This window comes from Odontomachus brunneus, unplaced genomic scaffold, assembly GCF_010583005.1.
Source record: "Odontomachus brunneus isolate Ranch 3 - 2012 unplaced genomic scaffold, Obru_v1 Obru_scaffold_259, whole genome shotgun sequence".
Taxonomy (NCBI): Eukaryota; Metazoa; Arthropoda; class Insecta; order Hymenoptera; family Formicidae; genus Odontomachus; species Odontomachus brunneus.
This window is the reverse complement of record NW_022639709.1, coordinates 285,017-302,256: the sequence shown is the minus strand read 5'-3', so window position 1 is coordinate 302,256 and position 17,240 is coordinate 285,017. Positions and strand designations below refer to the sequence as shown.

General features: G+C 42.0%; 1 protein-coding gene across 12 annotated transcripts in view; it reads left to right on the top strand.

Annotated features, from left to right (window-relative positions):
• The window catches only part of LOC116852858, a 113,342-nt gene that overhangs the window by 63,188 nt on the left and 32,914 nt on the right, over positions 1-17,240 (top strand). For 10 of the 12 annotated variants that reach the window (XM_032833597.1, XM_032833596.1, XM_032833598.1 and 7 more), the window contains 7 exons: positions 7,831-8,617; positions 11,221-11,745; positions 12,201-12,503; positions 12,797-13,216; positions 14,217-14,261; positions 14,632-14,988; positions 15,140-15,612. In XM_032833597.1, coding sequence (XP_032689488.1) covers positions 7,831-8,617; positions 11,221-11,745; positions 12,201-12,503; positions 12,797-13,216; positions 14,217-14,261; positions 14,632-14,988; positions 15,140-15,612 — 2,910 coding nt within the window. The remainder of the gene's footprint in view (positions 1-7,830; positions 8,618-11,220; positions 11,746-12,200; positions 12,504-12,796; positions 13,217-14,216; positions 14,262-14,631; positions 14,989-15,139; positions 15,613-17,240) is intronic. The other 2 variants (XM_032833603.1, XM_032833601.1) reach the window with 1 other exon arrangement.

Sequence of the window (17,240 nt, the reverse complement as noted above, 5' to 3'; positions counted from 1 at the left end):
GGTAGGAAGAGAAAGAGAGCGAGAGAGAGAGAGAGATGTCAGGAACGAGGTCGTTGCTAGACGCGTAGCGAACATCATTTATTTGCGCGCAAGGAAGTCGCGACGGTTCAACAAAATATAACGATCCGTATGTGTATTGGCTGTACAAGGAAGAGGAGGAAAGAGAAAGAGAGACACGTAGTGGGAACATGTGACGCGACGCTTCTTATCGGGAATTGAATTCGTTATTCTGCAGTGCCGCTCGGTTATTTAAACGAACATGCACGAGATTGAAAACAAAAGAAGACAGCTGGTTAATGTAATCGATCGAACAAAAATCGCGTTGCCCCCCAATTCCCTCCGGTCCTCAAACCGATTACTGATAACGCAATTATTGCACTTGGCCTTTCGGGTTCGCGCTCTTTTAATAATATGAACGCGTTACAGCGACGTCTTATCGGCGCTTTTAGCAGTTCAATAATGCAAACGGCGCTTCGCTCTCTCCGCTGATCGATGACATTGTTAAGGAACTCGCATTCAGCGAGATAGATCGGGCGCTCTCTTCCCCCCTCTCTCCCTCCCGGACAACGCCGGGCGCATTTCGTATCGATCGCACTTGAGCATTCGCGGCTCGATTCCGTCGAGGTTACTAATTAGCACAATTAAATTAATAATTGACGTTCTGCCCGACGAGCGCACACAACGAGAAAGAAAGGCGGGAGGAAACACACACACGTGTGTGTTTGTATGTATATATATATTTATACAGGGTGTCCCAGACTCTCTTCCAGTTTTTGTGGAAACAGAACGGATTGAGGTGAACATAAAAGTCCTATACCGTTTTGCGATATTCGTAATAATAGATATTGATTAAAGAAGATTGAATGATGACGCACAATATGGTAGATGAGCTGTAGTGGCGCCGTCTGTCGTTGTCTACTTACACATTAGATCAAACTGAACAAAAAAGATCTCTACCATTTTGCAAATGGCTACATACATTTTTAGATATTAATTAAAGAAGATTTGTACATCATCGCCCACAATCATGTAACAATTTTCTCTTATTAATAACTAAAAATCTACATGATTATTTGCAAAATGGTGAAGGGCTTTTTTGTTCGATTGACGTAATGTACAAGCACACAACAATACACATCGCTACTACAATTCATCTACTGTATCGCACGTGATCACTCATTAGTCTTTTTTAATTAACACCTCGACTATTATTGCGAATATAGCAAAACTAGAACTTTTATGTTTACCTCAATCCGTTTTGCGTTCCTACAAAAATCGTGGAAGAGAGTTTTGGACACTCTGTATATAGACCGAATACGATTTTTACGATCGCATTTTCCACTGCGGGTTAAATGGATTCGCGGATAGATTTGCATTAATTGAAGTCACCTTTTATATATATATATATATATATATATATATATATATATATATATATCTTCCCTCTCTTTTTTTCCACAAACGCACCACGAGTTTAACGTCGTTATTATCTGACTCGCCTCGACGAGGATGCGCGATACGTCCGTAAGAGAAATCTCGTCGGCAAGTACCGTTACTCACATACGCATCGAATGAGCTAATGAGCCGCCTGGGATCGGGTTGCCGCTGCTGTCGGTCGAATTCAAGTAAAGCGCGCATTTCAGTTCCTGACATGAACCGTTTTCCATCTGCCTCTCTACATATCGACACACGTTTAATCACGGACGTGTCTAGCAATTGTATCTTTTTTTTAAAGACGCGGACCTGTATTAATAGTCGTTATTTGTAACTCTTCCCAAATGAGATACTCAGATTTGAGTTTAGGATTAGATAAAAGTTTTTCAGTTGAATCGCGATTACATATGTAATGTCATATATATCGTATAATTCAACTGAAAAATTTTAATCTAACTCTAACAAGTAAATCTACCCAAGTGTTACACTCCGATTTTGATAAGCTTTTAAGGCTCCTGGGGAGTCGCATCATCCATCTCTTTTTAATGACGTTAGAAGCGAGAAAACGTATACTAAAAATTCCTGCAAAGTACGTCGAGATATATCCACAAAACGACATTTGCGATCGATTAAGTACACCTCTAAAATACTCCGTACACTTTCCTTTTATTCTAACAATCAACAGATAATTATAAAATAAATGTGACATGCAATCGTCTTTTCTAACCTAATTTACTCATTATCTTGTCATATTAATTTTCTGATTATCTATTGATTTTTAGAACAAAAGGAAAGTGTACGGAGTATTTTAGAGGTATATTTAATCGATTGCAAATGTCGTTTTGTAAATATATCTGTTTATTTCAATGTATTTTGCAAGAATTTTTAGCATGCGTTTTCTCGCTTCTGACGTCATTAAAAAGAGATGGATGATGCGACTCCCCAGGAGCCTTAACATGCTGTAGTCTAGGTCTAAATAAGAGACACATAATGTTTTATACGTGCTCATATAACTGATAAGAGGGTAAAACATCCTTTTGAAAAAAACCGGTTTTAACATTTCTGAACGAATATTATGGAAACGGTAAATAATACAAAAAAAAAAGTTTCAAATGAAAGTTTTATGGGTTTTAATGAGCTTTATGACAAAATTTTTTGAAAATATCATTTTTTGTATTATTGTTTACCTTAATTTTATAAAATCTGAATGCATTATTACAAAGCTCATTAAAACCGATAAAACTTTTATTTAAAACTTTTTTTTTGTATTATTTACCGTTCTGAAATATTTGCTCAGAAATATTAAGACTGATTTTTTCAAGAGGATGTTTCACTCTTACCGGCCGTATAGGTACGTATAAAACAATATATGTCTCTTATTTAGACTTAGACTACAGCATGTTAAAAGCTTATCAAAATTGAAGTAACACTTGGGTAGGTTTACTTGTAAGTAAAAATCTAAGTATCTCGCATGAGATTTAAGTGACAACTATTACGAATCGGGGTTCACATGGAGAAAATACTATGGTAAAAAAGTTACGTTAAAATATATTTTTTTACAATGTCTTTTGCAAAGCTGCATCATATCGAAATCATAGTATAAATTATTAAAGAAATAATAAATTTAACAATCTCTACCGAATGCATTGTATAAAAAAACATTCCAGCGGTTGCGACAATTTGTAGAATGAAAGGTCAAACTTGCATATGGTATCTTCAAACAAATCTATTTTGGTCATAATGCCATATGGTGGAAGATCAGTAAAGTCTTGTTGCAATTTTGACTACAATATTTTCTTCGTGCATACGTTTCTCGTTGCATAGTTGTAAACGTTTAAGCACTTCTCTCGGAAAGCCTCGTTATTGGTGCTTGACACATCTGTGAAGTAATGCATCGATAACTTTGTGGTAAAGAATGCAGAACTACGTTTTGTCTGTTTCCAAGAAGAGCCACTTGACACATCTGTGAATTAATGTGCATCAATATATCTTTTACCTCGGCTTGTTTCTTTCTTTTGACGTCCACGGTGTCAAGGTACATGTACGTTTATTGTTTGGGGTTCACCGGTAACCGTTACTGTGATATGTCCTGGTCTCATTATGTCACGCGTAAAACGTAATCAATTGCGTATAACGGATTAATTAAGGTTTCATTGGCACGATTTTCAACAATAGGAAGAACGAACATATTGCCGGTACTTCGCTGCACAAGCGCCGATTAAACTATTGCTCTTTAATAATTCGACATTTGTCGAATTATTATTTTCTTTTCTCAATACACCTCTCGTCTGCGGTATTTGTTAATAACTTTTTAATGAGTAACGGTCTGAATGAGCGGCCTTTCAAATATTACTTTTCGATGACGTATGTTAAGGCCAAGTTGATTGGAGCCGTCTCTCGCGTAAACTTTTCGCCAAATTAAGCGTATATGAGAAACGGCAAGCCAATGAAACGCGCTAACGAACACACTCGTCATGAGCCGCATTTGTTTGGCGTATTTTGATTGCTTTTCGATAGTTACTCAGGGTGATGACCTCAGTGACGTATGTCAAGGCCAAAGCTGGCCGGAGCCGTCTTTCATGTTATAGGCACATTTCTAGCCAAATTAAACATACGACCAATGGCGAGCCGATGAAACGCACTAACGAACGCACTCGTCACGAGCTGCACTTGTTTACCGTATCTTGGATTATTCAAGATTTAATTGGAAATAATCAATGGGAACCAGCGCGGCAATCAACTTAAACGATGCGATTTTATTTTCGCGTTTATTACAAGGGTGTAGAAATCGCGCGCGAGTGAGAGTCTGTACTGATGTATACTACAGGGAAGGGGAGAGAAGAGGAGGGGAGGGGGTGGAGCCAGGAAAGCTCGTTCGAGCGTTTTATCTCTCGACAGTATTTCGATTTCAGGCTTAACTACCGGCAAGTGCGAATGCCGAAGACGAAATGATCGTAGACGGGAAGCGGCGGGGGAGATGACGTTCAAATTTTCGCTGAATCCACTCCAAATTGCCCGAGGAGAGAAAGAGAGGGAGAGAGCGAGCAGAGTCGCTCTGCCGGGTCGTCCCCCTCCCTCTCCTCCCCTTTCACCCGGCTTTACTTTTACCGCACAGTCACCCTGCAGGTCACGCGCTTCGACATTAATCTAACGGCCTTAAGCGGCTTTTGTTATCGCTCGGCCGTATATTTTTTTTTCAAACCTTCACGTCGACAATGTCCCCGAGTCCGCGGAGGAAGCGGCGCGCGACAATCGGATCCGTGAAATGCGGAACAGTGTAAAAATCCACTTTTGTCTTTTTCTCGCGCGAGTCATTCGATATAGCTGCATACTTTTCGGGCGGACTGACGAGCGTGCGAGATCGAGATCGATCGAAAATCGACTCGACGTTCCGCCCGGCGACCTTCGCGAGGATTCGCGCGAGTGGTCGGGAAAACCGACTGGTATCGACCGACTATGCGAAGCTGTTTAGTCCACTGTCACTCGTGTGTTCTTGACAGTTCCCCCTTTCCCGCCTCCCCATTTTTTTTCTAAGCCAGTCAAATTGGATCAGCCAACGTATACGTACGACGTGTGCCAGTGACACGCAAGTCGATAAACAAACTGCCGCGATGTTTCCGATACAACGGGCGTGCCGAATGATGATCAGAATACACGATCATACGCCTGATCGATGTTACCGCCAAGAAAAACGCGATACGGCTTTTTGCCGTCACTCGTTATACGCCCCCGGAGCACATTTCTCGCGCAAATATATTAGACTTCTTATCTGAAACGTGTTAAACGTGTGCACGGAAAGAACTTTCTGGAAAGGAAATTACTACAGAATTCCGTAACCGAGAAACACATCGAGGCCTTTTTGCCTTTAATTTGTTAATCTCTCTCTCTCTCTCTCTCTCTCTCTCTCTCTCTATATATATATATATATATATATATATATATATATATATATATATATGTGTGTGTGTCATTTATATTTTAAGAACTGAAGTATTATCTTATATTTTTATCATGAAGTACTATATTGAGAGACAAAAGTATATCTGAAGAATATGAAATATTTATTCGATAGGTATTAATAATGTATTCTATTTACTTGTATTAATATACATACATATATTTACATTAAAAACAAAAATTCCTTTTTTAAGTGAGAAAATATATATTTTTCTAAAGCACTACCGTGTTGCTTTTCACGAGAGCAATTGCTTATTCTATTTGAACAAAAGAATTAAGATTCGAATCAATATGTATATTCGCCAAATAAATACTTTTCTATTTCTCAGGTATTTTTCCTCTCAGTGTATCTCAAAAAGATCCGCTATGTTCCTTTAGCAAGATAAAATTCCACTGACAGTCCGTACTATCAGAAGATATGGTGAAATTTATAAGAAAATTTCTGTGAAAAAAGAAACTCAAGCTTACAGAACTTCGTTTTTTCCGTGATTACGTTCGTTTGTATTAGCATAAGTGATTAATATACGGTTTTTTCGTTCTTCGTAAAAGTCTTCGCAATAATATATGAAATATCAGAGAGTCATAATTGAGCTGTGTGAAACGTTCAACTTCGTCGTGCCAAAACTGAACCGGCCGACGGAACCACTAGTAATAATTGTTAATTATGTGTTTTCATACGTTCCAACTCGTGTTTGCTCACGGAGACCCGACGTTATCGTCCGTGTCTGTAGAGCACGTAAAAGAAATTAAAACATTCAGGCGTAGTGACATTATCAGTGTGATTGTGCGAGTCTCTATCTTTTAGTTGCCGTCTGCAGCAGTTATCATATCAGTCCATCTATTCGTGGAAGGATTAGTGGAAGTTTTCAAACGGAATTCATTATCGCAGTATAGACCCCTAATATGTACTGCGCGTATATCTTTGGGCTCTTATATATTTTCGCGTTATCGGCGCGAGGTCGGCGACGTTTTCGACACACGCGACAACTGTATAATTACATATTTTATAATGAGCTGTACTTCTCGATTGTAATCGATGAATTGACAGTGGGCATTTATTTCTCGCGAACGTGAACGCGGATACACGCGACTATCGATCGTCATTTTATTAAGAGATCGTCATACAGTATCTTGTTAGGAGTACAAATTAAACAAAATTTTGGGAGTTGTAAAAACTTATAAATTAATAGGGATATGAATTTTTTGTTATGCAAGTCTATTAAATACATTTGACAGTATCTTGGTGTAAAACAATTAGATATTATAGCGAATATTAACATAACTTACATAACACAAATTTTATACTCCTATTAATTTACAATTCTACGACTTTCCAAATTTTACTTTTTGCTTAATAATTTACATTTAATTTTTATTTTATTTTATTTCTGTCAGGATATTGTAACTCATTAAGGGAGTAGTCAAAAGTGATTTTTTCTTTTTTTAAAAGTAATTAAAGTCGGTCTGGAGTGACGACGAGTAAAGCTCGATTTCTATAATTTATTTAATTATTTTTTTTAGAAAAGATGAATTCTCAGTTTCCGACTTCAAACAATACTTTAATCACTGCTTCTTCATAATTCGTAATGTTTCAATCGATAACGTTCATTTAAGACAATTGCGTCTGTATCGCTATATAATTAACACTTTGATCGCCACGATGAATTCACGTATGAATACCAATGGTATTCATGCTCAAATTCTCCGTGTGCAAGCAATGTGTGCAAGCCCTTTGAGTCCTGTTGTTTTATTTAAAAAATTTCGTGTTATTTTAAAAAAGAAATATCCAATAGGTATTTCCAAACTTTGATTTAGAAAACAGTTTTAGTAGAAAAAGATTGAAAAATTTCATTGAAATTTCGAAAAATGGAAATTTTTTTTTCAAGATAAATTATAAGTTGAAAGCTTCAAAAACGTTATTAAACAACGCAGATGGAAAGAGATGAATAAAAATATTCGTACTTATAAATATTATTATTACTCTTAAAGATATATATACGCGCTGGGATTCACAGCATTAATAATATTTTGTTTTCTACTAAATACTTTCAAACTTTTCTACTAGATTCTTCCAAAGATACTTTTTATCCATGATTTCTAATCAGCCAAATTAAACCGTCATCCACTTATGAGTTTGTGGAAACGCATGCGTCACGCAGATGACGTGGCAGTCAATGAGTTTAAGTATAAATAATATTCTCGTGTAGAGCATTAAATTCGGTGATACTTGTCTGTGGCACTATAACTACGGTATGTCGAAGCTAGTCGTTTGCAAAAGGGAAAATGAAAGAGAGGAAATATTATTTTTAAATATTATTTAAGTCAGACGATCAAACGATCATCACCTCGAGTTTAACTCGCCAATCAAGCGAGAAAGTCTCGCCTTTTTATCGCCTGTCCACGAAAAATTTCCTAACTAACGCAATTTAATTTTTGCAGACCAACGCAGAGCTACGTCAACATCAAGAGCAGCAGCCCAGTGTCGCCGAGGACGGTAGGGACGGGAGCGACGTACGTCCCGGGTGGTGCGGCCGCGTCGTCCACGGGGACGGCAGGCACGGCCGCCGTGGCGACTGCTGGTGGCAACGTCGCCGCCGTCGGTGGACCCTCGATTGCCGTCGTCGCTAGCAGTGGCACTTCCAGTGGTATTGTCAGTGTCTCCAACGTCATACCGGCTGGCAGCAGCGGGGGTGGTAGCAGCGCGAACAACAGCGGTGCGAACAACAACAGCGCGAACAACAACAATAGCGGCGGCGGCGGCGGCGGTGGCAGTGGCGGTGGTGGCGGTGGTGGTGGTGGCAGCGGCGGCGGTGGCGGCGGCGGCAATGGCGCTGGCGGGGGCGGCGGCAGCGGCGGCGGCGGCGGAGGAACAGCAGGAGGAGGTGGCGGCGGCGTCAGCGTCGGCGGTGGCGGCGGCGGCGGTGGCGGCGGCGGCGGCGCGAGTGCAAGCTCGAGTGCACCCGGTGGCTACGTCGCCGTGCCGATGCCCGGGGGTTTACGCTACATTCATTCCTATCCGCCAACCTCGGTGTCGACGCCGGCGGTCGCCGCTGTGGTCACTACGGCCTCCTCGCAGGCCGCCCCCGTACCGGTGCCTGTGCCGGTGCCCGCGCCCGCCTCCGCTCCCCCATCGACCCACCAGCCACCCACCATCAGCCAAACGCCGCCGCCGCTTACCGGCACTGCCTACGCTGCGAGAGACGCGTATCGTGCCGGCACCACGAACGTAGGTATTTCTTCCGTACAGGCGCGAAAAGTACGCACCGCGCGCGCTCTCTCCCTCTTCCTCTCTCTCTTTCTCTCCCTTGATCTCTTCTCCTTCTTTTTCTCCTTTTCTTTTCTCTTCTCACTTCACCACACTTCATCTCACCTCACCTCACCTCACCTCACCTCACCTCACCTCACCTCACCTCACCTCACCTCACCTCACCTCACCTCACCTCACCTCACCTCACCTCACCTCACCTCACCTCACCTCACCTCACCTCACCTCACCTCACCTCACCTCACCTCACCTCACCTCACCTCACCTCACCTCACCTCACCTCACCTCACCTCACCTCACCTCACCTCACCTCACCTCACCTCACCTCACCTCACCTCACCTCACCTCACCTCACCTCACCTCACCTCACCTCACCTCACCTCACCTCACCTCACCTCACCTCACCTCACCTCACCTCACCTCACCTCACCTCACCTCACCTCACCTCACCTCACCTCACCTCACCTCACCTCACCTCACCTCACCTCACCTCACCTCACCTCACCTCACCTCACCTCACCTCACCTCACCTCACCTCACCTCACCTCACCTCACCTCACCTCACCTCACCTCACCTCACCTCACCTCACCTCACCTCACCTCACCTCACCTCACCTCACCTCACCTCACCTCACCTCACCTCACCTCACCTCACCTCACCTCACCTCACCTCACCTCACCTCACCTCACCTCACCTCACCTCACCTCACCTCACCTCACCTCACCTCACCTCACCTCACCTCACCTCACCTCACCTCACCTCATCTTGTCTCACCTCGTCTCACTGGGTCTCGCCGATACGATAACGCCGACCGGAACTCCGATACGACGTCGCGCGCGACGCGTCGGGATGGTCACGGTCGTGCAAACACGCTCGGGAGCGGAAACGAGTCTCGTACTTTTTCTTTTCTTTGCGAGCGATGCGTTTGCTTATAGGTCGTAGCGCGAGAGCGATCACGGTGAGGCTAACGTGTTATCTTGTATGGCCCGAGAATATTAGAGATCGTTCCGTGAAACGGTGAGACACGTGGATACATGTCTCAGCGATTTTTTTTGGAGAGTTATTTTTGAACTTGTTATTGTCGCAATTGTAATTTGTTTTCTTTCTCTTTTTCTCTCTCTCTCTCTCTTTCTCTCGCTCACAGCGATCGGTTTCCGGTGAATGAGGAACAATTATTATGCGCATGATGTCTCCTAGAGACTCTCCTACGCGTGCTCGCGTAGGAAAGTATCAAAGAAGATAAATATTAATCCGCAACGTCGGGCGGGACTAGAATAATCGGGACGCGCGCGTCGCGCAACATTCGCGCACACGCCGTATCGGCCGACCCTGTCCTTGACTTTCACTGACTATCGGCCCTCCTCCTTTTTTCCCTCCCTTTTAACAATACTATTCCCGCGCGCGCTGATGTTCCGCTTTAAACACGGCGTCGTCGTTGTAGCGGAATTGATCAATCGCACGATGATATATTCGAACTAGGTGTTTGCGAACGCACTTCACGATGGAGTTGGTTATACGGACATTTTATTTTTATAATGAATGAGTCGGAATTGCTGGTGCGTGTGTGTATGTGTGTATTGTATACGCACATACGAGTAAATAGCAATTCGATTACGGTACAACCGGTCTTTCACGATTGCTGTCCGATCTTCTCGCGTAAAAATCATCTTTCTCTCTTTTTCTCTCTCTTTTCCCTTCTCTCTTTGAAAGAAAGTCCAAGTTTTGTAGAAATATATGCGAGAATTTCCAGACGTGACCATGATATACACAATCTCCGTTAGATCATGTTCATTTTTATGAAGTCTCACACGAGTCAAGTTAAATCCACGACACGACAGTTGTAACGGACATTATCATATTTAGCTCGTAGCGCGATGCGAGTGGGCGGGTGAAAGTTAGTGTCGCGTCTACTACAGCTACATGCTTGTGTACATGCATGAGCAACACATACACATACAAGGCCGATCGCGCCACGTCTCATTATTTTGGTTTCTTATATATATATTTCGAGTCACTCCGACGTGTACGTACACTAGCGAATAGTCTCCGACGAAGTCGTTATGGCTTAGCCGGGATAGAGAGGGAGAGAGAGAAAGAGAGAGAGAGAGAGTGAGAGACGGATCGTACACGAGTTTACCTACGCGAACCGGCCGGGACGAAGTTCAATGAGCGAATGAACGCGCATTGTAACGCGAAACGTTAGGGGCGGAAATAAAAAGGGGGAGAAGAAAAAGTTTGTACGGACGGTCGGAGTGCGGGAGAGAAGCGGACGACAACGTGCGGGACACAACGAGCGCGCGGGATCATGCGGGGTTTATTATCGGCACCGGTGGCGTGTGCTTTCTTGAAGCGGGTCATCGATTTTCCTGAAATAGTTTCGCGGCGAGAAGGTTAGCGGAGAGATAAATTGAACCTCTGACGAAGAATAAGACGACGAGAGGGAAAGAGATGTGTGCAGTAGGGTCAGAGAAAGAGGGAAAGACGAGAACAAAGGGACGAGAGAGGGATCAAGAGAGGAAAGAACTGGCTGGCCGATAGACTTTGACGACGGTGTGTTTTTCAGGTGAACGAGAGGATCGCCATCAGCGTGAGCAGCAGTCCTCTGTCGCAAGTTGGCGTGGGCGTCCCAGGAGGAGTGGTAGGAGCAGGGGTGTCTGCTGAATACGCGGTCAGCGGCGGCATAGCCGGTATGGGTGGTAGCGGCAGGGACAGACCTAGGATATCCCTACTGCCATCAGCCGCGTCCGTCACGCCAACACCGTCGCCGACCGCGTCGGATTATCAGCAGCATGTGTCTGCCGCGTCGAGAAACCCGCGGGTAGGCCTTATGCCCGTCCAACCGGATCAGTATTGTAGCCGCACCGCTGCTACTATCGTTATGGCCGGTGATCTGCAGGATACGCCGCCCTTCAAAAAGATCCGTCTGGGGCAACCGCACCAACAGGTTCAGCAGTTGCAATCTCAGCCGCAGTCTCGGTGTCAGAGTCTATCACCGGCTGATCCCACTTGCGGCGCTAAGCAGGAGCAACAGCAGCAACAGCAGCAGCACGTTGTACAACTACAACAACCGCTTAGGATAGATACTAGGGTGGGTGCAGCGATTGTGATTTTTTAACAGAGACAAGAGGGAATAGATTGATTCAACCGTTACACTCTTTCATTAAAGTTTCAAGCAATATAAATGGCATTATAACTTGAAATCAAACACATTGATTGCCATGTGGTAGTCACCAGAGCGGCTAGTACTATTTTCATGTATAACGTCGTATAAATCGTTATGTATAATCATTTATACGATTGTACATAAATATACTAAATATATGGGGACAATAAGGAGTTGATTAAAAAAAAAAAAACAAACCAGCTAGCGAATATATGCATCGTGAAGTACATTTGCCGTATCTTTGGTGATATAAATTTTACTTGAACATTGAAATAAACATGGCAGTTAATGTGTTAATTTACGTGTTCTAAAAAATATATGATATATGTATAAATGTAAATGTATTAGAATATTATATGACGCATTTCTGCTAGGAGCAGCCTGCCGTGGGTGCGTACACGCCGCAAACAGAAGCAATTTCTCCTACGCTGCCAGAACCTAATACACAGGAAGACGTGAACTATAGAAGTACCAAGGATGATCTCTTGCAGCAAATCGCCAAGGTAGACAGAGAGATTGCTAAGAGGGAATCTCAGATAAGCAAGTTGAGGAAGAAACTGAAAGAGTTGGAAGAAGCAGCGAACAAGCCTCTGGAAGCGAGCGGTCTGAAACGTCAAGTTGAGGAACAGTCGCAGCAACCAAAGCATCAATCACTGGCGCAAAAGATCTATGCTGAAAATAGGGTAAAGTTTGCGGTATCAATTGAATACTTGAACTCATGAGCGTCGCGGACACGTCTTCAAAGACGAAACTGAGCCAATTCTTAAAATCAGGTGTATTTCATGCGCTCAAATTGTTCATATTTTTCTCTCAGAATGTTAGTCGTAAAATCACTATTATTTAGCTAAAGTAACATTTATAAACACTTATAAACATGTTCTTACCATCATATTGCCGAACGATTAAGATATGTATATAGATATTAAGAGTAGCGATTTACGAATTGAATTTTAATTGGATGTGTTCTTGTTAACAGCGAAAAGCGGAGGAAGCTCATAAACTCTTGGAAAGACTGGGTCCCAAAGTCGAACTACCTTTGTATAATCAACCATCGGATACGAGTGTGTACCAGGAGAATCGTACGCGGCATCAAACGTGTATGAGAGCCCGACTCATATCGAGGCTCCGGAGAGAACATGCCGAGCGCACGTCTTTACATCGGCAACAGTCGCAGACGTATGCCATCCTCGTGCAGGAATGGCATCGCAAGGTGGAGCGACTGGAGGCGGCGCAGAAGAGGAAATCGAAGGAGGCGAAGAATCGCGAGTTCTTCGAGAAGGTATTCCCGGAGTTGCGGAAGCAGAGGGAAGACAAGGAACGTTTCAACAGAGTCGGCGCTCGCATCAAGAGCGAGGCCGATCTCGAGGAGATAATGGACGGTCTGCAAGAACAAGAGGTATATCGCGTCTATACGCTGACTGTTATTCTTAGGAGTCGTATCGTAGGGTCTTAGTTTACGAGGCGAGTGACGTGACGCATTACGTAAGAATGAAATAAAAATTACGTTACGTTGAGAATACGAAATTGGTATGGGGAGGAGTAAAGAAAGGCACGTTACTAAATTAATGTTTGGTGAACAAATACTGTTTGGCGACGATGAATCTTCAGATATCACGTAGAGTATGTTTTCTTTTTAGATCAACGTTAGTTCTTGGTTTATTACGTTTGTTTACGTTTTGTTTTTGTGTTATGATATTTTATGTTGATTTTCACTGATTAATCGTTGTGCTAGGATACGAAAAGATTTTCGCTAAAAGTATATGTGGCTTGAATGTTAATATTTTTTATTCAGATGTAAGTATATGGCTCTACTAGTATTGATACAAATATCTTTTATATGGGAAACAAATACTTTATAGTTACCAAACTCAATGCAGCATTGGGTAGCGATAGGTTTTGAACCTTTGCACTATCCAGTTTCTTCATAACGGGTAAAGGTCTGTTATTTTTTATTTTAAACGGAGGATGATAACTGACAGTTCCTTCCCATCTTTAGACATTTGTTTTGCTTTTTTGGTTTCCCACTGTATGCGGACCAGGGAAAGGCTGGCTTTACTGGATTAATGGATGGAGATGATTGAAAGTTATCATCGGGCTAATAGATGCACGGAATAGAAAAAGTCTTAATGTACTCAGAATTTCGTAATGTTCAGTGGAAAAGTTTCTTGAATAATATCTCTGCATTGACGGCATATCTCGCTGAGATTCAGCTCTCCACAAAATTGTTTCTTTTCCGACTCATATCTCATGCGACATCTTTTTGTAAAAGATTTTGTAGAACATTTATTTTACATGTTTTTGTTTTTAGTTTTTTCATTTGATCAATTTTTACTTTGCGATATTCTTTTGAGATGAGACGCTTCATGGAAGATATCTAACCTTTCCTGATTCCCCAGGAAGAAACGTTGCAAGAATTTAAAAAATTCATTAAAACCCGTCAGGTTAGTAACGTGCGCTTGCTCTCTTCACCCTTGCCTCACCATACATTAGTTATGGATTCGTATGATGATACAAATATTCATTAAAGAGATAAAGATTGTTATCATTATAGTATTATAATATTATAATAATCTGAAAGAGAGACATGTTGATCCATAACTACTGCTGAAAATCATTGAGTATCGCGTATTTATCTTAATGTTGTGTATGAAGGCATTAATCCATGTTTTACGTAAAAAAGCAAAAAAAAATCATTTAGTTGCTTCATTATAAATGTATTTGATGAAAAACGTAGGAATACACATTGATAATGCGTATCTTATAATGTTAACGTTATGAGAAGAGGACTAATACGTAAAATTGATTTCGTAGATGGAGGATAAGAAGATGCGTTCCTATGCCGTCATACCACCTCTGTTGTTGGACGCGAAGCAAAGGAGGATCGCGTTCCAAAATCGGAATGGGTTGCTCCAGCCAGAGGAATTAGAAGCTCTACACAGCGAACGTAAACTGATCAACGTTTGGAGTTCCGTGGAGCACGAATTGTTCAAGGAGAAATACCTCCAACACCCTAAGAACTTCGGAGCGATAGCTCAATCGTTAGAACATAAGTCCGCTCCAGATTGCGTACATCATTACTACCTCACTAAAAAGGCGGAAAATTATAAACAGCTTCTACGGAAGTCGCGCCAGAGGACGCGTAGCTCTCGAAATAATCCGAATAACAAAGTGAGTGTAATCGCAATTAAAAAATAAATTATTAAAGTCCAAATAGAATTATGACGCATTGGTGTCGGCGATGCGTGTTTGTGAAATCAGATATATGAAAGAGGAGATATCATTTTTATTAAAATAAATGTTCTTCGCGTTTGTGTTCCAGGTAAATAATACCAGCTCTACTATTGGACCTATTGATATTTTAACGACGGGAGTAACGACGAGGTTACAGCGGGAACAGCAGCAGAAGACACAGGAGAATCCTCAGAGTAGTTCGACAACAGCAACATCTACGTCCACAACGAGCACTACATCGGCTACATCGAGCGTATCGTCCGCAACCGTAGTGACCACGACGGCGACGACGACGACGACCTCGTTGAGCTCGATAACGTCGGGCGTCGGCTTAACGACGGATTCCGTAACGGCATCAACGACAACGACAACGACATCTGTGCTGAACACCACCGCGACGTCGAGCGCTTCGTCGACATTAACGACATCTGGCACGAAGGATTCCAGGGACGTGAGCAAGGATATCAAGGTCGAACCGAAGGACTCTCATCCCATAAAGGTGGAGTTTGGTTTGATACCGCAGATGGATGTGCCTCTGCCAGGAAAGGATATTAAAGTAATGTACGTGTAAAATTTGATTCATTTGCACTTTTGTTAGTATTTAGTTTTATTAGATGTTAGTGAAATTGGTAGGCCTATATATATGTGTATATATATAATGTGTATATATAGTAACATTATATATATAGTAATAATATATATAAAACATCAATTCTTCTTATAAGATCTTCGCAATAGGATTTATACGTATAAATAAATGCATACATATTTATTTACATATACGCATAAATTCCATTGTCGAGAAATCGATACTCGTCCAGTGACACGCGATTGAAAATAAGAATTTCTTGATTGATCCTAAGCAGATTCTATTTAAATGGAATTTTAATTTGGAGTTTACAAGTTTGTATTACCAAGATAACGTGATATCGAAAAATTGCGTGGTGTCATCGAGAGCAAGCCTCTTCAGATTGGCTGAACACAAGCTGCAATTGAAATGATGTCGGGCTAGCTGCGTAACGCTCTGTACGTAATGCCGTCGCGTTAATATTGTCATATTGTCTACCCTTTTGCAAGTGTTTGCGGCGATATTGATCACTCGCGATACGCGAGTTAGAAATAAAAGGGATCGCGCCGCTCATTTTGCGAAACGCATACCAATTGGTCCGATTTTGATCTATATAAAAGCGCGCGCGGACTGATTGAATGAACCGTATCCATCGGCCGGAAGATATTCATTCCGCAAACACATCCCACTCCGCGAACCAATCTCAATATTGTTCACGGTGGGAGAGACGACCCGCGAATATCCATTTAACGATTGCAATATGGTGACGCATGAATATCGCAAAACCAGCGTGCCGGTGAGAGAAGTTCGTTTCTTATCTTCTCATTTTCCTTCTTTTTTCTTCCTTCTCTCTTTCTCTCTCTCTTTCTTGTTACCACGCGCTACCTTGCGCTAATAGAGATAAGTTTTATTCGCCGTTGGTAATCCGATATTGGCGGCCGAATGAAGAAGCGTTAGTTGTCGAAGTGCGGTAAGCTGATTTCGGGTGTGACGGTCGAGATGAAGCGCGGGGTATGCGATAGCACGGCGACGGTAGCTCGAGTGAGAGAAAGGGTGGCGAGTGGTAGGGGAAGAGGGAGGGAAATCAATTATTAGCAGATTGTAATGCTAATCAATGGTTACTGGTTAGTGGATTATGTTTACATAGGCTCTCATCAACGTAATTGACTCGATCGTTGGAAATATGATTCCGCGCGATGAGAACGGCGAATGTTATGATGGTTCCTTCATCCTTAAGGTGTTACGTATTCGCGACTGGTGATTTGTGCGATTGATCCTGCGAGTTTTGAATAGTACTTTTGTTGAGATCCTACATATTTTTCTTTTTCTAAAGAACATATGTATACATATTAGGTCGTTGCACAATTTCTGTCGTATTTCGTGCGTTTATCTTGGACGCCCGATAAATTACTGTTAGATTTGTTCTTGAATTGCGCTGCTAATTTAATTGCATACTACTTTTATAAGCTGTAGGTAATAATGTTCAATATGTTAATTAAGCAAATTCTTTTTCAAAAATATGTTAATTTTAATTTTATCCAAAAAGACAATGGAAATTATGCAACAATCTCATATATATATATATATATATATATATATATATATATATATATATATATAT